At 40.9% G+C, this 21,495-nt stretch overlaps 1 protein-coding gene across 7 annotated transcripts in view; it reads left to right on the top strand.

Moving 5' to 3' along the window:
- diaph2 (diaphanous-related formin 2) overlaps window positions 1–21,495 on the top strand; it is a 337,820-nt gene that overhangs the window by 260,092 nt on the left and 56,233 nt on the right. For all 7 annotated transcript variants that reach the window (XM_034597177.1, XM_034597173.1, XM_034597175.1 and 4 more), the window contains one exon: window positions 14,959–15,123. In XM_034597177.1, the coding sequence (XP_034453068.1) occupies window positions 14,959–15,123 (165 nt within the window). The remainder of the gene's footprint in view (window positions 1–14,958; window positions 15,124–21,495) is intronic.

Raw genomic sequence — 21,495 nt, 5'->3', positions numbered from 1 at the left:
ATTACATGGCGTTGGCGTGCGTTCAATAGGTTGCTACACAAGTTTGATTCACGATTGTTTCCCACTGCTTGTTATTAGTGCAGCATCAAAGCAAGACTCGGTAAACACATTTGCATTTTAATGACTGATATAGATTGTTCTGCTGCTCAATACCGCCATCAACCCACAACACACAACCTACCCTTGCCCATATTGATGAAAGGTGGGCTGCATCTAGTCTATTTGAAAATACCGACTAAACACACATGTTGACACACACACACACACACACACACACACACACACACACACACACACACACACACACACACACACACACACACACACACACACACACACACACAGTTCCGTAAGCGGCAATTAAAATGCAGATGAAGTATGCAGGATAATAGAAAAGCTGCTTTATTTTGAAGAGACAGCACAGTGGCCTATCAAGTCTCCAGGTTTCAGGTGACAGCAGGCCAAGAATAAAAAAGTCCAGATATGGTAATTAAGAAAAAAACTGGGTTAATGTTTCCACATCGTGGGGATGGTGCAGTTAATGTTAATATAACACAATTGAGCGGTTGAAAATGATATCTCCGAGCACAAATGGATGCCATTAGAGCAGCAGTCAGCCAATGGCGATCGAGGTGTTTGAGGAGCCAGATCACTTTTGCGTCCCCAACTCCGGTTTTCCTTCCCCTGCCACCTGCAGAGGATGATGGTACCCATTAAGGAGAGTTTGCCTCTGTGGCCATGTAATCGGCTGCATATTGGAGCATCAGACTGCCAAATGACTTCAGTGATGGCACTGTGGAGCACATGTAGCCGGTATTGCAGCCAGGTTATATACCTGCACTGCTAAGGTGTGTGTGTGTGTGTGTGTGTGTGTGTGTGTGTGTGTGTGTGTGTGTGTGTGTGTGTGTGTGTGTGTGTGTGTCTCAGGTGCCAGTCTTCATAGTGATTCTATGAAACTGATGAACCCCCCCTTATTGATCTTAGAGTGTCTGTTGTGCTCCTTGCCAAGAAAAACTGTGCACCGCAGCAATGGATGTATGTTTCGTTCGCAAAGGAGGTTTACAGGCCTTTATGTTGAGCTTTTTTTTTTACCAGCATCACTGTCAACTGTGAGCAAGTGCCCGAAGCCAGTGCCTCTCTAAATATGTGCTTAGAGAAGACTCTATGAAATCTCCCGCCTTGAGGTGCAAGACAAAAAAGACAAGACAATAACTCTCGCGTCTATTTAACAACATGCTACATTTCTGCATTGTTCTCTAACACAACTTTTTTCTTTTTTCATGTTGTGGATTGTCCATATTCCCCGCAGTAGTTTCCAGGAAGAACAATTTATGTATCTCAGCAGAGATAATGTGAGCGAATGTTTCCTTCAGCGAATCCCTTCTGTTCTTGAATGTGTGCAAAGCCTCCGATGTAATGTCACCCATCGACAACCAATGGAGCCGATAACAATGGGTTCCACAGGTAGTGCTGTGTTTCTGTAGTGAAAAGAAAGAATAATTGGCTGAAGAAAGTGACGTTTAAATGCAGCAGTTTGTTGTTTCAAAAGCAGTCGTCTTTTGTTAATATCACTGGCAGTACTGTTGTCACTTTGTGAGAGCAGACAGGCTGGAGGATGAGAGGAGGGCAGCTGGGGAGGCTCTAATTTATCTGTTTGTCTGTGTTTTCCTCCAAACCGTAGAGGGGGAAAGAGGCTGTAACAGGGCCCCGCTCCACAGGGGAGAGTTGTGTTTAGTGGTAACATTGATTTTATAAAAGGTTGCGCAGTGGGGTAGCTAGGTAGGCCTGTCAACCTTAGCTCTGACCAAAGCACGTCACACCGTCAAGCTAATTGTGCCCTCTCCGTAATCCCAAAACCCTAAAAAGGACACAGTATGCAAACATATGTCTGCACATCATCCCTTGCAAATCCTAGACTTTTATCTTTTTCATGTGAACAAAGACTTCCTTTGAACTAGTGGTTGTTAGTGGCCAATAAACATTAATATCCTGGGAAGTTTTCTTTTTTTCATATTAAAACACTGGCTGTCAGACAAGGAATACATAGTTACATTCATTTTTCTTATTTCTATTTTTCTCCTTCCAGCACCATGCAACAGGTAGAGTGTTTTCAATTGTGGAGGCAACAGTTAAGGAAGTGTCAAGAAAATGCAGGTGACAGAGAGGAAGATGGATTGGCAGATTTGCTTACTTAAGTTGACAGCTAGTCCCATGCAAATGTTGTCCAATACAATCTTCATTTGGTAAAGCCGCTCAATAAGTGGGTGGGCCGAAGACGTAATGGGATAGGGAGAGCGGACAGGAAATATGAGAAGGTCAGAGAAATGAAGACGAGAATGGAGAGGAGAGAGTTGGTGAAGAAGGAGATGAACCGGCAATGACGGCACTTTTATTTTTACAGGTTGGAGGACACACACATTGCCAGAGGCAGTTCATCAAGTGCTTGTCAGTGCTCTCTCCACCCTCCTCTTCTCTCTTGAGAAGGAATCTTGTCGGGGTCAGGTGTTCAGATAACCTAACTCAGGCTCAAAACGTTTACTTCCCCTCCACCGCGCTTACGACCACCACTACTAAACTTTTAGTCCCACTATCGGGGGAAAATCTTCGTTAGACATTTGTGAAGATTTAGGAGAAATGCTTTATGTGGTATCATTGCAGTTTATGGTGCTTTTCTCGGAGTAATGTCTCAAGGAAGTGTGTTCATCGTGGCTGTCGTTTGTCCCGCGTTTGTGTGTGTGTGTGTATAAAACAAACAGGAAGTAATGTTCCACAAACAAATGGATTCTAAGTGCCAGTTTTCCATCACTCATTAGGGACTAATCATCCACAATTTCCCTTCCCTTCTAGCATGCACATCTTACTGTTTCTCCCCTGTCACTTCCTTTTTTCTTCTTTTTTCTTTTTCCCCACCATGACACCCGGCAGTTCCTTGACTGGCGAGTCACACAAAGCTCTTTCGCCCGCCCGCTGAGCTACATGACAAAAAAACTCTTGGGGAGATCATCTTACTCTTGATTGCCAGATAATTATCAGTTAATTATTTAGAATCTTAAATTAATTTGCTAAAAATAGTCTCTGTGCCTCAGCGTTGCCAATGGTGATGGCTCCATTATCCTTTCTCCCAACGCCGCATCTCTTCTTCTCTAGCTCCTCCTCTCTGACTGCTGCTTCTGCCACTCATGTCTGACTGTAGTATAATGAAGGAGATGGACCTTTTGCATTTAAAGCAACTTCATTTAAGCTTCACCACTGTTGAAAATTCTCCATGTTGAGGGGCTTGACTCTTTCTGCCAATTGTTGGCAGTCGGGTGTAATTTACAGTTTAGAGGGTTGAACTCTAAAGTTTAGATTCACAAAACAAACTTTGTTTAGTTCCCACTTACTTTGCTGTTGTTTTGCTCCACCAATCACCTTTCCTGTGCTTTACAACAGTTTAAGTGGATGGCATTTTCCTTATAGTTCTCCCTGTACTCTTAGGACACTTCATTAGTGCTGAGAGTGTTTGAACAAAGAAATGGTCTTATAATGGGATTCATTGGCTTAAAGAATCGAAAATTTACTTTCCTTTTTTCCTCTCCTTCCACGCGCACTCATGCATGTACCAATACACAGTCTTGTCTCCATGACTTCAAAAGCCTGTACTTGTATTTATTCCCGAGTGACCAATCTTGAAAATGCTTACTACTTGCCTAACCCTAACCCTAACCTGAACCTAACCTTGACATGTGTTTTTGTCCCCATACAGAAGACAAGATCCTATTATATGACTGTGTAAACAGATTTAAGTCCCCACAACATGAGTAATAGCTAGACCACACACACACACACACTCTTACACACTCTTACACACTCTTACCCTCTCTCTCTCTCTCTCTCTCTCTCTCTCTCTCTCTCTCTCTCTCTCTCTCTCTCTCTCTGAACCAGAGGCCAAGTAGGCTGACCTGCTGAATGGGTTTGTGCTGTGGTAATGATAAGGCTATTGAATGGAGCTGTACTCTGTCACGCTTGCTGCTAGGCCAGTGGTCTTACTGAAGGAATTTGATCAATAATCTCTCTCTCTCTCTCTCTCTCTCTCTCTCTCTCTCACACTCTCACTCTCTCTCTCTCTATCCCCCTCTCCACTTTCAAACACATCTCATATCACTCTTGCCATCATCATCTCTTTATCTACAAACAAATTAAAAACCTTACCAATCCTCTGGTTGCTTTCTGGAATGTACATTTGGCTGTCAGCCTTTCAACAAGAAAATAAGAGCTACCTCCGTCAGATGTCTCCCTTTCTCACTCACATACACAGTTGATTTGAATGTTAGTGGTAGTGATAGACATTATTTGCTCATTGTAAAGCAAAGAAGGTTCAAACAGTCCAGCATGAAGACAGGATATTCCATTGAAATTTAAAATACTGCATCTGGAAACAGCTGTACAATGAAATACTATTATAATCACTTGAAATCGTAAATAAATATAAATCAATATATGAGAAACACAAAGAAGTGTAAACATAGTTTTGGTTCATTATGAAACCGTAGCAGCTCAGAGGACGTCAGTTGAATAGGCGGTCCCCCAGTTCAGGTCACATTTGTCCTCACACTGCTCAGAAACGTGGCCAAACGCAGACACCATCTGTGAATCTGGACTGAGAGATCAGATCTTAAATGCATCTATAATGTCAGTGTGTTCACACCTGCACTTAGAGCTGTCTCCTTGTGATGGTATCACCTGAGACGGATGTTAATGTCAGGTCTGAACAGGGACTGGAAGTGGACATGGTCCAACATCATGTCAGTCTGCGAACTGCACTGCTCGGCTTGATTATTAATCTGTTCAGAAAGGACGATTTAAATGGCCACTTGAAAGGTCCCATTTCCAGCTTTATACACCGCTCACACAGAGAAGATGTAATCTGGAGATACTTCTATGTTTAAAGCTGCTGGGAGCCACCTCTCAAAATATTTTAAATTAAGTATGTCAATTGTTCTCTTTGCATTAATCATATTACAAACACATTTTAAAGATTTCCCAGCAAAAAAATAGAATAGAATCCATTTACTTGCAACAAAATACTGTAAATTTCCTCAGTTCACACAGTTGAAAAAAATAAATATGAAAGACAAGAAACAGCAACAAATAATTATTATATACAATTATTATAAAAGTGGAACATAAATAGTTTGTATCGCACCAATCCAGTGATTGCATTTAAGCAGGGTTTTACTGCAGAGTCCCAACCTTTCGTTATTTGAGTTCAGTTCAGTTCTTTGATAGCTTTTGGGTAAACATGCCATGTTTCTACTTTAGTATATTTTAATGGCAGGTGGATGTTGGCAAGTGTAGCTGCACATTAGTGAGTGACTGGAGACACTTAAGCTCTTAAAAAGGAGCAGGAACAAGAGCAGGCTGGTGCCATGTTTTTGTGTTTTATATTTTGATGGGCCTAATGCTGTGTACATGACTTGAACCCAAACCTTTGCAGTCGGATTTGATTGCTACAATAACATGTTCCCACAAAGTAGACATGTTAAAATGCTGCTGACAAAATAAACTCATTAAAATGTGCCTTTTATATAACACAGATCAGACAATAATACAGCAGTAGTTAATGATCTGGTGAAAACAGGCTGGCCGGTGAATCTGCTCGTCTGTGTGAGAGTGAGGTTGTAAAATGCTTGTTAGAGGCAGATGAAGACGGTTAAAACAAAGAGACAGAGCAAGAAACAAAAAAGTGCCGACCGGCTACTGTGATTCATCACTGTCATCATCCGCAGAGCTACATAGACATGGCATGGTGAAGGAAACAAGTCTATACTGTGCATCCCACATAGTCTTTGTACTCCATCAGTAGCAAATACAGACAGGTCTTTTTAAATTGAACTTACTCCAATTAAAAAGGAAGAGACTGGGCTCATATGGCTGGATTCACATGTTAATATAATATCTGTGGCTGTAACAGCAGCTGTGCTTGGCTCTACTTCTAGCTGTTATATGTTATTTCACGGTCAAAAGTTGTACAGTAAATGCATCTTAACACAATTTGATAATTAAACTGGAAGCATGGGTAGTTACCGTTTGAAAGGCAGTTGTTTTCCTATCACTTTCAATAAGCTCTATTTGTGCTGAGGGAGAGAATCGGTTGCGGATGGATTTATTGAAGATAAAATCAATGAGTGTGCAATCCTGTGCACCATCTCAAATATTACTCGGGTGTGTGTTTTAATAACAAATATTGAGATGTGCACTTTGGCCCAACTGGGATGTCTCTGCATGTTAAGCTGTGTAGTATTGTTTACCTGTGTCATTTAAATGACATACATGAAGTCTGTTTTCCCTGCACATACTTGTCTCTTCAAGGGGCACCTCAGGGACCATTCAAATGTTGAGGGAGGGATTGATGTTTACCAATTAGATCTGTGTTGGGGGGGGGGGGGGGGGGCAAGAGACTTGACCTTTTACAGTTTGACAGGTTTGAACATTGTGAACACAGTGGATTTGCATTGTCATGTCGCCACCACGTGAAAATTACACAGAGACGAACGGACCCTGGGCATTGATGTGACATGAGATTGCTTTGAATGAGGATGAAAAGATGACAACAACTATAAAGGTTATCAAAGATAACAGCGTGCTTGTGTGTGTGTGTGTGTGTGTGTTTGCTTGCGTGCGTGCGTGCGTGTGTGTGATTGTGGGTAATCTTAACTGTGTTGTGTTCACATACTCACCAGCACCATTATTGTGGACACCAAATTATTTTTCTCATTTTCCCTGCACTCTCCCTCCTTTCATAATAGCCTATCTATGATTCAACAGGTCATTCCCATGGACCTAATCCCCTCATATCTAATTTATATGGTCTCTCTTCCTTTATCAGACGTAGTCATTACACCCACCAGTTTCCCCCTCATTGAGTTGTTCCAACACCAGCTGGGTGCCGTAGTGGAGCTTTGAATGCTTAAGCAGAGGCAACCTTCCTCTCTACACGTATAAATATTTCAGGGACAGACTGGCTGAATAAATTGACAGTAAAATTGACATCAAATCTGGCTTTTAATTTCAAGAGAAAGAGGAGGACGGAGCTGTAGGGGAGATGATGGAGCGGCGTACTGAGAGAGGAAAGGTCACGACTCCCGTGTCAAAGCGCTAATACAATTCACTCAGCCTCTGATGTATGAAAAAAAAAAAAAGATCTCCCCATCTCTTTATATCTCTCTTTTTATCTTATACTACATTTCCTGTTGCTGTACAGAAAGGAATAAAAATCCACATGAGAAATCGAAAAGATTTAAAGACATTACAGTGACTGGAGGAAGCATTTATGGTTTGAAGGAGACGGTAACATGGTTTAAGGTTTAAGGGCTTTAGTGTAGCACATGGTTTAGAGCACATGTTGCATTCAGGGCGTGTCCCAGACCACTTTTGCTAGTTTGAAGTTGGAAGTTGGGTTTGTTCTACCAGGCACATCCTTCTAAAAAGTTGCACTTAGTCCTTTAACAAAAGCTGGATTGCACACCAGGTAATAAGAGACAACACTTTTCTGCAGAAGAAACAGATCTGTTCACACTTTTGCACGAACAAGCAGAATGTGTGTTTGTGTGCACCTGCCTATGTTGGCACGTATCTCTAGGTGTTGTTTTGATTATTTTACATCCAGCAATTTTTGGTGAGTGAAGACATTCAGTTTGTTGAATAATGAATAAGTGTCACCATGTGAAATGAACCTGTCTTGAATCCATGTATTCTTGTGCACATCTAGTCTCACATAGAGCCGTGTCAGGCTGCACCCATTGTTGTTCTGCTGTAAAAATGCTCTGGCTTGCTTTTATTTCTTTAAACCAATCACAATAATTTCGGGCAATGCTAAAACCCAGGATGCAGCAGCGATGGCGAGACAAAAAACTGTTGTCGGGGGAACTGTGAATATGTGGAGGAAATCGCTGTCATTAAAATTCCCGGCAAAGAAAATGCCACAAAACAGTTTGAAAAGGATTTTGAAAATGGTAACTTTACAAAAAATTGTTTCCCTTTTCTTTTCTGTATTTTCAATTTTGTTTTTGCTGCAGGTATTTAGAGTGACTGGCATCTTAATGCCGTACGACAATAGATTTATTCAGGGTTGACTAAAGGACATATCTCTTTAATTTATAACACTTTATTAGTACATACACAGACCCCATTTCAAATAGAGAAAATGGAATAAAGGCCGCTCTGAATCATATTTAGTTGTCGAGTTTGGAAAAAAGGCTTCTTATAAATCATAAACTCACAGACCTCAACTTTATATATCAAACTTACACACAACAAAACTGCATTTTATGACATAACAAATTCTTCAAAATGTACCATCTGCGACTTGAATCGTCTCGGGACATTTTTACATATTTTATACGAGTGTCAGTCATTTTTGGAAATGTATAAGAAACTCTTTGTTTTAAGATTGACTGCTCTTCTTATGGTGCCGAATGATGATTTCAGGCAGAATTCGAAAACGGAGGTACCTCGCAGCATGCACTGTTTCTAAAAAAAAAGATGTTGATGGTTTGGTAGAAACCACCACACACTTTCTATTTATCAGCTGAATCACTCCTAAATGGAGATCTTTTTTCTGAGGATCTCTCGGTTGCTGGGGTAAACAGGGCAGGTCATGTTATTCTCAAGGCTAGGAAGGCATTCAATGCAACTAGAAAGATGTCGTAACTTATTATTATTATTTTATTCCCTTATTAACTTTGAAATATACTATGTTGAAATGTTCTTTATGTACATTGAAAATGAAAGACCCATGGGAACCGTGTATGTATGTGCGGTTAACGTACAAATGAACGGTTCAGGTATCTGCTTTGTGCTGCCCCTCTGTACTCAGACCCAAGGTCTACGTGCTGGTGAGTGAGACTAATGCACAGCAAACAGGCTCTCATTTTACACGAGCTGAGATTGTAGAGTAACCACATTCATCTGTGCTCCTTGTGTTCCATTTTTAGTTAAGTTTCCAATTGAATTTTAATGTATAAATGCTTTTTTTTCTTCCCCAGAGCAATTTATAATCTGTAAGCAAAGGCAGGTTGACTCTCTTGTTGAAAGACACTTCAGCCGCAACTATTACTGCTGTAATGCAATTGAGCTGCAGTTGGAGGCCACAGTCTTGGCGTCGCACTGTTGGTCGGTTTGTCCACCAGTTTGATCCCAAGTGAAATATCTTGTATCAGATATGGAGGGCCTTCACATTTGGCACAGACATTCATGATTTCCACATGTGGAATTGTAATATACTCGTGTTGTGATCTCCTGACCTTTGATTCCGTGCCACCAGCTAAGTTTTCATTAATTGGTGAAATATGTCATATTGTCCAGTGGATTGGCTTCAAATTTGGTCTGTACCCTTATTAACCCCATCAATGAGATTATGTTTTTAACCTGTTGGTTGGTTTGTTGATAACCACAAAACTATGTGGACGGATGTAGCTTAGAAGAAAACCATTCAATTTTGGTGTGGATCAAAGATCTTTTTTTTTCACCTATTCAACATTGCATCAATTTTAATTAATTTCCCAGGGAATCATTCATGGATGTTGATAAAATGAAATCAGGCATATTTAGGTATATTTATGTTGCCATTGTTATTGTGAGCTGTAAGCTATTAGCAACATTAGCATTAGCAAACCTATCCTTAAACTGAGCTGGTGTTGTGTATTTACTCACTGTGGTGTTGTACAATTATATTTTATTTATGGAAATATGTCCTTAAACTTAACTGAAAAAGGAAATATAGCTCAGTCACTAACCGTGATCTGTACCTTTAAACAGACTGTGTTGAGCTCCTTTTTACCCCCCCCTCTCTTCACTACACCCTCCCTTTCTCCCTCCTCACACTCTTACCTCCCCCCCCCTATCCACCTCCACACCAGCACACATCCCAAATTCCTGGAGCTGGATGCTCCACTAATTCGCTCTGACAGCCCCAGTGTCAGTGCCGTGGCCCAACTCAGGACGCTGTCAGCCTCTTTCCTGCTCGCCCTACGGACCTCCCTCTGCCTCTATCACCACACACTAGAGAGTGCTCCTGTCCTCCTCTTAAGCCTTGGCTTTCTCTCACTTGTTCTGCTTTTTCACAGATTTTGCAAATGTTTACATTTTTAAAACAAAGCAGGAATCTAACAGAGAAATGTAGATGTATTGTAAAAGAAAGATACATGTAGATGCACTAATTCATAGATTAGTTATATTGTTTCTCCATCAACTCTCTCTCTTTCCCTCTCTCCCTCCATCTCTCTGCCCTACCTCCATTCCTTCATCCCCACTCTCATCCCGCGCTCACTCTCAGCATGATGGGTTGTGTCCAGTCAGTGGGCAGCCTTGGTGTAATTTGGCCCAGAGGGGCTGTTGGCAGTAGGTGTGGGGATAAAGGGAGCAGGGATGGTGGGGTTTGGAGAAAAGCAGGCTTAGTGTGGGGCCTTGGATGGAGGGGCCAGCAAGCACATAGGAAAAGCATTAAATAAACATTAATGGAACTAGGTTACAGGAGATTTATTAAGGAGGCTTTTTGGGCCCCCACTGTAGGGTTTTATGCAGCACTTTAATAACTCTCTCATGCACACAGGTAAACAAAGCAGGTAATTTATTGCCATCCTCATAGGTGACCATTGTGAAAACTGTTTCAACTTTGCTATAAATGGATTTTCCCCTCCTTCTCTGGATTTTATTTTGAAATTGAACGAAATTCTGGCTCCAAAAAAGCCTTTTTACATCTAGGGTAAGACTGACTTGGATATGATTTTGATGTCACTTTGTGGTGTTAAAAACGAGTGCCCTTAATCGCAGCTTACTGATGTTAAACGTACCCTTTCTGGCATGTCAAACACACAGATAAAAAGTGACTGATTAAACACAGTAATGAGAACACTGTGGCAGGACAAAGAACTAAAACTAGACATTTTACAAGGACATGGTGGGTTTTGGCTACGACGGGGGATTTGAGAGAGAGAATTATAAAAACATGAACTATCAGAGCGCTGCCATTGACATCTGACACTGTCTTTGTAAATCAATGCTTTCAGACATGACACTGTCGGAAACTGGAGCTTTCTGTGATATGCTTCGTGCCACGCTGCTATTCCACAAGCTGTTTTTGAATTTGCAATTGTTTATAACTCCAGTTGTGCCAGCTTCAGTTATTAAAATAGCTATTTCAAAAATTCCAGAAAGATGAGGCGCACAGCTCGATAAGGCTTTTACTTTCAGAACTAAGAATTCTAATCTGACCATTAGCGGGAACTTAATCATCACTCCACGTTCATCTTTTGTACCTTCCACTTTTGTAACTCTAAGCTCTCCAGCCCTGGAGCAATTCTCCTGCTCTGTGTTGGTGAGGTTCAGTGCACAGGAAGTGCAGACGCTAGTCCTCCTTTGAGAACAGAACTAGAAGAGGAGAGCGGGGACTGACAAACAGAGTCGGGGCAACCAAAGGCTGCGCGATGCTTTACCTTGAGACCCATCGCCTCTGCTCCCTGCTCTACTTCAAGCCCAAGTGACGTGAATACCAGACACAGCTCAGACAGAGTACTTCTGAAAGTTCACTCTGAGCAGAAGAGAAAGACGGGAGTTCTTTTCTGAGTGAGGGAAGTTAATGGAGAGAATATCTAGGGGAAACGTAGAAAGCGAATCATAAAGGGAATGGGTTTGAGTAAGACAGTGTTGGACAGGAAGAAAAGGAAATAGAACAAGATTTATCTTTGGAGAGGGAGAGTCAGTTAAGGCTAGAAAGGCAGAAAAAAGAAAAGTAAAAAGTTACAGGTTGTGGTTGTGTTGCAGTATATCAATACATCTATATATCTATCTGTGTTCGTGCGTGCTTGTACGAGTGTGTGAGCGTGTGTGTGTGTGCCTGTTCACTCTATATCTGTGTGTGTGTGTGTGTGTGTGTGTGTGTGCGCGTGTGTGTGCGCCTGTTCACTCTATATCTGTGTGTGTGTGTTTGATGGGGCCTCAACCATACCGGTTGTGTTGCTGCAGGATAGTGTGCATCAGGCTCCATCAATATGACATGTCTTTGATGTGGAAATACAAGGCGCAAAAGCCCAGCCAGCCTCGGTCCGGTCCCCAGCGGGACACTTCTACAATCGTGCATGTGCATGCATGTGTATTTGAGTGTACGTGAGGGAGAGAAATGGAGAAAGTGAAACACGGAGAGCCACAAGCCACAACAAGCACCAAAAGGAACCACTGCTTTAATGTTTTTTGGACTATCATTCTGCCAGGGAGGCAACAGCTTTGACCCAAACGTTTCCTGAGCTAAAAGCAGCTTTGACTCCGCTGAGGCCCAGAATCAATCATCTATGTAAATGCTGTTCACACACATTACCGCGCCGCTGTTGAATAATATCAATGTGTCTTTTGCTCCTAATTGACACATTGATTGTATTCTGTTTTGTTTTTTTGGCGTAATCTGTTGCTGCAGCATGTGTTCAGTTTAACATGCTAAATATTTATGATTTTCATGATTTTTAACCAATTTTCCATTCTGACCTATGAGAAATTGTGTTAAGGGTCCAGTTAAATGAAGCTCAGAGTAACAATCAAAACGGACTTCATTAGAATTTTTGGATTAATTATTAAGATTCTGTTTCACTAATAAATGACACCAGACCATGACGCATTGTTCATGACAGATTTGTCCTAGAATATGACTTTTTACTTTTTGTCAGGGATTATTTTAAGTCTTGACTAAAGAAATACAACTCCTATCCAGTACATCTCTGCCAGTAGTTTGGATGTTGAAAAAGACTTCTTACTTTGGCAAAGTTGTACTTTTACATCTATCTGTTGAGCCCCTGAGTTTACTCTCACAAGAGAAGTTGGAGGGGGGAGGACAAAAGAAGGGATAAAGGCAGTCTGACAGAAGCAAGGAGGATAAATTAGGTCTGGGCAGACAAGGAGAGCGAGAGGGAGACGAGGAAGAGGAAAGACAGAAGGATGAGTCCATCCATCGGCCCGTGTGTGGGCTTACTCCTAACGTGGGCTGTGCCATCACTGCTGTCTTTTACTTAACACTAGCTTGTAGGGACGTTATAGTTTATATTCCCCTCTCTGCTACTCTAGTGCCTTTCTACAATATACAATAATATATGAGCATATTTAAGTGCACATGTACATTTACTTCACAGGCAGATTTTAATATTGTATTTATATCCACACGGAAGAACATAACATGGCAAGGCACCCAGAACAATCCCTGGACCTCAACACAGAAGTTCACCAAGACAAAAGAACAAATAAATAAATAAAGGTTATTATAGGAAAACTGCCGCTTCCACATCCCAATGGCAGATTGCTCACAAACAGCAATATCTTTACAACTGTTCAACCCTGACAATCACAGGCCACATGCTGTAGCACCAGCCTGTATATGTTGCCAAGGCGACTGCACATGAGCACTAATTGCCTATAACTGTACCCATGACACGGAGAACAAGAACTATAACACAAAGAAGCAAAATACAGTCGCAATTGTTCCTTCATGTGTTGTTTGACAATACAGAATTTATTGGATTTAAATTGAAAGGCTTTCAAAACAACGCTGATAGAGATGGATGCACAAAAGAACACGTCCTTGTTTTTATTATTCTACATTTACCTTCAAGCATTATGGCCACGCTAAACACTTTGCTCAACAGCCTTTTACACTGAGAAACGTTATTTACTGTAATTATAAAATTTGACTACACATAACTGGAGCGTTGTAGATTAAATGGGGAGTTTTAATTCTGATTGCATAGGAGATCGGGAAAAAAAGGTAAAGATATTATATATCACATTGGTAATTTCTGAAAGGAGACAGTTGATCAGAGAGGTTTTAAACAAACCCGCTGCCTAGTCAAACTGTTGTGTAGGACAATCAAAGGACAACTTTGACGTTGTTTTAATGCAGCTGTAAAGAAATAAGGAATCGACATTGCGCATGCTGCCTTTTGTTTTACTTGTGCTAGTTAGTTTAGCCTTCAGCTTGTTTTCAACATGTCTGATCATCTGACTGTTTGTGTTTGTTGTTCAGTTAGACCTATTTTTAGAGATGTCGCCACAGTGTTATCATATCCAATTGGAAAATAAAGCTTTACCCGTAACAATTTCTCATAACTGTAATGAGCGTTGAGCCATTGTCGATATTATAGCTTCTCGAGAATGAAGATGGAAATGATTGAAGGCACAGCAGGGGCTGGACACCATTGCCGATGCATTGAAACTATTATGGAGTTTCTGCCGCAGGTATTTATTTTGACCCCGTGCTCGTCTGTGTTTTTAAGCATGTACATGCATGTATATACACGCTGGTGTCTGTGTGCCGTGTGAAGTTGTGTTGTCCACATACCAGGCGGAGCGTGTGAGTCTTGGAGTGTCCAAGAGCAGTCTCCATGAGGTCAGTGGCTGCTGTGATAATGCTTAACTGATGCCGGCTGTCAATAGCCATTCACCGGGAGAAAAGTGCTCCGCCTGTTCAGTAAATTACATAGTGCGACGTGAGCTGTGAGGTTCAAAACAACCTGACCCCACTGTTGTTGGAAGAAACAATAGAACAATGACTGCAATCAGCTTTTCCAGCAACCATCTGTGTCATGCTGCTGACTGCAAAACACCTTTCCATTACTCCAGGGCTGCACCTATTAGCTCACCGTGCTATTGGCTCCAGAGTGAGACGGAGAGGTTATTGTAATGGCACATTAGATTGTCTCTGACCCTTCTTTATCCAGCTCTTTGTTTTGCTGACCTTGACATAGGGGGGGGCTTTTTGAATGCTGTAAAGATTCTGAAATGATCATTTGTCTGGGTGTCTTGTTTTTTTTTCACAGATGAACATAGTGGTGAGCTGTCATCACAGAGCTGCTCACAGTAGCTCTTATAGACATTTTTTTCTCTTATGTTTAGACATGATTTCAGCCTCTCTCCATTATTCCTTGACTCTGTTCGTCTCACGGCTTCTGCAAGCATGCCCGGGAGCAGTATGAAAAACTTTCCACCATGCATAAGAACATGCAGAAGCTCTACGAGAGCATCGGCAACTATTTTGCCTTTGACCCTCACTCCGTCAGCCTGGAAGATTTCTTCGGAGAACTGGCCAACTTCCGCGTCCTCTACATGGTAAGTATGAGTTGTTTGCATGTACTGTACATGAAGAGTCCCGTGTTTCCGGTTTCTTCAAAGTAGACACAGAGAGACCAACAGAAGCCACCACCCACACATGCACTTGCTTTCACACACACTTTCACTTTCTGTCACAGAAAAAGGCGTCAGGGAAATGACAGCATAATTTATGTGTTACAAATTTTCATCACACACTTTCATTAGTTCCTGACAGATGGTGAAAATATGTAAACAGAACAGTGGGTTAATGTCGTAATTAAAGTGGTAATACACTTGGTTTTAAGCTTCCATGAACTTGGGGGTCTCATATGTTGCAGAATCGAAAAAAGAAACATGAAAATAGAAGCAGCAGAGGTCAAGATGTTAGGTTTTTTGGTTGGAAGTGTCAGTCATGTTATAAAAATACTTGACCCTTTACTTTCCATAAGGCAATGCAATATCATATTAATAAACCCTCTTTGTGTGATAAAAAAAATGTCTTCATCTTTAATTCCTCACTCAGGCTCTCTCTGATTAAGATAATGTTTCCCCATGCTTCAAAAATAACACTGACATTACTGATGCTTATTTTCTCAGATTCAGCCCCGATTTCCTCCAGAGCCACAGAGGACATTGTACAACTGTTGTCTAGTTCTGAGGGGGGATTTCACTCTACTCGTCTAAAAATACCAGAAAGTTTTACCTTTGAGAAAGTAAACCCTGTGTTTTCTGACCATTTATTGTGGTCTTTAAATTCCCTTGGTTAGCCCTGACATCCTTTTCATTTTTTTTTTTTTTCTTTTATGTTTTTTTGCACCGTTCTCTGCAAGAATTTCACTCGGCTCACCTGCTGTGCAACTTCCCTCCGTATGTTATCTTTTAGTAGGTCACAATGCCACTGTGTCTGCCAGAGATGTTTTTTATTTCAGGATCACTGACATAACCTCTTTTCGTTACAGAAGACTTTCTTTTATTGCTTTCTTTCATGCCGTCTCATTCTGTGCGGTTATGAATATCGGTCTTTTGAAATATTTTTCAACAAAAAAGATTCAAAGACGAATTTCCAGTTTGTTTGTTTTTTTAATTTAAGATAATTTTATTTCCACAACCCACTGGCTATTTCTTTATTTAAACAAAACACAAACATCTTTTTCCCACCAATTTATGTATCTGACATGCGTTTTAAATCTGAATAATCCATCATATGCAAATCAAATTAAATTTTTGATCGCATTTATCTGAGTCCAATGAGGGTCTGATGCTTAAACTTGCAACATACCTGCTAACTTGTAACATGTAAAACTTCCAACTGATTAAGAAACGTCCAACTCTGATTTGGGTGCTGGGAAGAAAAAAAGACGCTTAAGAAGTTATAAAACAGATTAGAATAACGTGTTTGAAGGAGGGGATGCTGAAAAATGAGATAATGTTTAATTCTAGTGTCTTACTGATAAAAGAGGTTTGGGCAAGCTGCTTAACCTTTTAACCACACTTTCATTACCTCAAAGCTGCTGCTTGTGCGCATGCGTGTGCACGTGCTGTCACCAAAGGGTATTGTGGGATTTTGTCAGCTCTACTAGATGAAACTGTATTTTACTTTACAGCCATTAGTTTAAAATTATTTTCAGTATAGCTGACAAAACATTTCTTTACAATTTATAAAATGTTATACATATCGACCTTAAACTTTATGACCACAGTTTAAAATATTGGTTAATGAACACTTACATTTGAGGTGAAATTTCTTCAGTACACGTAGAAAGTCTAAACACAAGTGAGAAGTTAAACATTAATTCACCTTGAATAAAAGTAAACTTCCAAATTTCTCCTGCTACTTCTCGGTGTCATATGAATTGTGGTTTCTAAGAACAGTGACAAAAGCACATTGGGCAAAACAGAGGTGATATCAACAGCAAGCTAAACACCACATCAGCTCAGAACAAGGCCCAGTTTCCCTTTTCCTTATTAGACTGAAGTCTGTTAAACATTTATTCAAGTGTCTTTGCTCCTCTGCCTTTACCCATCCCGACTGGCAACCCCCAGACCTCCCAGTTTCAGGCTGATGGCATGGTGTCCAGAAGGGCTGCTCTCAGGGTTCACATTTCATTAGCGTGAATGGCAAAGTCCCCTTGTCTGACTCCGTCTCCTGTCTTTGCCCTGATCCCCATCTGAAACCAACTTCTCATTCCCTCTGATCAAAGAGCACCAGCACACAACACAATGCTCCCTCAAGGATTCCACAGATGCATATCTCTAAAAGAGGCATCCACCCAAGAAAATAAATTATTCTCTCAAGCAAATAGCTGCATATGAATATTTTATTACTGATTTAAACTTTCTTGCTCTGGATGAGTGGAGGAAAGTGAGTGGGATAAGGTGTTGTGGTGTGGTTGAGATGGGGGAGGGGGGGTGTTGGTGGTTATAAGTTAATGTATTCATATAAAAACAATCCTTTAATCACCACACTCTTCAGATATTATTTATAGTTTTTGGCTCTTCAGCTCTGCTGACAGAAAGGCTAATCCCATCTGCTTGCAGAGCATGAGGAATCAATGGCTGCTTTTATTTTCTTACCCTGAAAAAAACAACTGAGCTAGCTTCTTTATAGCACCACGAAAACCTCCTCCCCAGCTTTCTGCTGTCGCTGAGCGGATTTCGGAGAGATGTCTGCGAGTTCTTTATCTCTGACAAAGTCGGCCGACATCAACCATCACTGATTTGTTCCAAAAGGCAAATCAAATGAACACGATGACTTCATGTCCCTTGATGATTTTAAATGAGCCCACAGTTTAACTTCTTGATATGCTTAGTCTGCTCAGGACTTTTATTTCAATATTGAGACACTGAGTTGTTCGACTCAGATGAAACATCTCCACTAACTTCCATCCACGTTGCGTTGCCCTGTGCAATGCATTCACAGCACAAAGCAGCTGCAGTATTAAAGAATTCCAATGCATTACAGTCACCCTAAATTGCTTTTGCTAAAAAGCTAGGGCTTAATGCACCCGACCGACATGAGGCATTTGAGTAAATGCACTGACGGACAGTCCTCACAGAACTGAATGTAACTGATAAGGGAATCCATTAACTCTATTTTACTTCTGTTTCATTCTCTTTCTCTCCCTCACTCCCGTCCTATTCTCTTCTTTTCATTTTTTTTCCTGTGGCCAATAAAATATTATTTGATTTCAGCACATGGAGTCAGTATTCGAAGAGTCCAACAATTTGTTAATTTAATGCTGCTGCCATATTCTGAAATAGAGTATGAGTGAAATGCAATCGCAGGGTCTGTATGTGTAATCCTGACCAGGAGCACGGGGGATTAGGATTTTCCCATTAATGAGTTATCAAAGCGCAGCAGATGGGCTGGGATGAGCTAACACTCCTCCTTGTTGATTTAGCGACTTTATTAAAAGACCAAAAGACACGGACCAGGTTCTAAAAGTAGCAAGATAAGGCATCTAAGAGTTTTAGCTGATGATTAGTGTACGTGCGGGTGTCCGCCATTTATTTTCTAAGCTTGCTAATTCCTTCACAATAAGACAAATGATGCTGATCTTGCTGAAGATGATGCTCTCTTCACCTTCTTTCTCAATCACTGCCATGTTTCCTCAGTAAATCAACTAACACTGTCATGACACGGTCATTGAAATTGTCTCACCAGATTTTGAAGGTCACTCATCAATATGGGAATCCATCTATACTACAGAGCAGAAGTCGCACAATCTGTAACTTATAACTTCTTGAAGCCGCTTCCCCCCCCCCGACATTCTGGCACACAGTGTAACAGATGGCTAATAAACACATTTGCTGCTTAAAGCCGCAGCGCTGTAGTGTTTGTAAAATTGAAATGAGATATAGCGGTGACACTCTCTGCGTGAGATCACTGGTGCAACCGAGCAGTTAGAAATACTCATTGCTCCCTCATTCCATTGGAAAGCTCGTATGCAGGGGAGGGTCTGCCATGCTGTGGGAGATGTATTGTGTTGTGCAGGGTCAAGGAAGAACAGCAAACACATTTCATGAATTATTGAAAGAACAGACCTGGAGGAGAAAATGCTGCCTGGCCCTTGTTGGTAGATTAGACCTGTGGGCTGCAAAGCATTCTGTTTTCCAGCCAAGTATAGATAGAGGAGTACTTATAATCTCCATCTTATACGCAGCGGAGGCCTAGAGTGTGACATACACTCACTTTGTCTCATGGCCTCCATACGCCTGAAAGCAAGAATGGGCTACTTCACAGAATGGGTTTGTGTTGTTGACAAACCTACCTGGTAAAAAGGTGCTATTATGCAAAAAACACACATTTGGTTTTGGTCGCTTTGAGAATCTAACGTTGAATTTACATAGCTCCCTGAGCAACGTGCATATCGGCACCACATCTTCCTGCTCTTCAACAAAGGGGCTAAGGGCACAGAGGCAGACAGGTACATGCCACCTTGACACTAGGATTTGTTTTATTAAAGGGTTATTAGGCAGAAATGTGCCCAGAAAGGAAACTGTCCATCATGGTGGATAATCATTGGACAGAACCCTCTAACCTCCTGTGCTACATTAACTATATGTCTTTCTATTCCTTATTACTTTCAAATTAATTGCACTGTGTTCAATTTGTCTTCTTTTCTAAACCTTCATGAATGTCTTTATCTGCTTTGACAACTTGTTTATTTTTGCAAACATATTCCTATTTGATTATTATTATTACAAAAATTGCATCTTACATTAAGATGTGTTTTTCAAACACAAACAATTCATTACATTTCTTGTGCAGTATTTTAATTTGTATATAATTCAATTCCAGGTTCTTCCTTGAGCAATGTGTCACTGTCAGAACAATTAAATCTGTATTATAGACTTTTACCTTGTTTACCATTCACCATTAGAAAATCAAGGTTTTTCTATATAATCTCTAATTAGGTGGCTCGGTAATTGTAGTGAGGGAGCAACACAAACATGTGAAGGACAAAAATAACTTGTTACTGTGGTCACAAATCATATTGTGAATATTTACCTTACTACTTTACTTAAGTAGATGACAGCAGCCCAGACAAAACAAGATGTGTTTCAACATTTTGGGATTTCATAGTAAATATTTGAGCATATTCAAGAGAAAGCACATCATTTTCCTATTAAAATAATGAGGTTTGAAACTGGGAAAGACTTTAAAATGTCACACACATCTAATATGTCCACCTACAATGTGCAGAGGTACCAAGAAAATGAAACCTGATCAAATCAGTTGTTGCCATCGGCGAAACAGGGGTCATCAAGAGAATAACAAGAGATCACTAAAGGCATATTTGTTTCTATGTTAGTTAGTGGTGCTGTTTGATTATGAGCAACATAATTATGTTGCATAATCATGTTTACAGTCAAAATGTGTTGTTTGTTTAAAATAAGTTTTGCCGGCAGGATTTTATTTGTAATCTGCATAATTTATCTTCCAATTTATGCTGTAGATGTTGAGCAATGCAGTGATATCACGTCTAAAATGAATTGAACGCTGTCAGAGGACAGACATTTATTTGATTCATGCTGCCAGTGCTGCCCATCACGTCAACAAATTGCCCAAGTTAACTCTTTCATTACTGAATATCTAACACAGCTCTCCTCCGTTCAGTCAAAACTGCAGCAGAGTGCACATTGTCACTATACATGATATACTGTATATATATATCAATCACACAACTTTGATAGATGAATTGATTTTTGAGTGTTTCCACAGACTTGTAGCAGCTGACAAAGCAAATATCTGCTGTTATGTTTTCATAATGCACATACCATCAAAACACACTCACTCTTCTTATGTAGTTTTCTCTCTCTACCATGTTTCTGTCTATCGCCCTCACTTGACTTCTCCATTACCCCCCCCCCCCCCCCCCCCCTCTGCCTCTCCGTCTCCTGCTCTCATTGCCCTTGTCATGCAACAAAGAGACAGTGACAATGAGGGCTTCTGTCCTTGGACATGGAGCAAAGCTCTACTATTGACTGGCATGATGAGCTGCTCTTTCCTTGTTCCTTCCCACAATCCCCGTAATCCTTCAGTCTTAGCTGCCAACATGACACACACATCAGGACCACAGGGGCATTTGATGGGGGGCCTACTGTCACCACTTATTATATCAGTGCACAGATGGGGCCGTGCCTTCACTTACTGACACACACACACACACACACACACACACACACACACACACACACACAGAGGCACATATGCATACATAAGAGCAGAAGCACAAAGATGCCCATGGACTCCAGCATAGGCGGCGCAGGCTCATATGCATGTGTACACACGGAGTATGACCTCTCACACAGTCTTACACTAACACCTATGATGGGTCCTGTCAAGGGCTGCACCACAGGCCTGGAATGAGAACACATTTTGTTTTC

This window comes from Hippoglossus hippoglossus, chromosome 10, assembly GCF_009819705.1.
Source record: "Hippoglossus hippoglossus isolate fHipHip1 chromosome 10, fHipHip1.pri, whole genome shotgun sequence".
Classification (NCBI taxonomy): domain Eukaryota; kingdom Metazoa; phylum Chordata; class Actinopteri; order Pleuronectiformes; family Pleuronectidae; genus Hippoglossus; species Hippoglossus hippoglossus.
This window is presented reverse-complemented; position numbering and strand designations above follow the sequence as displayed.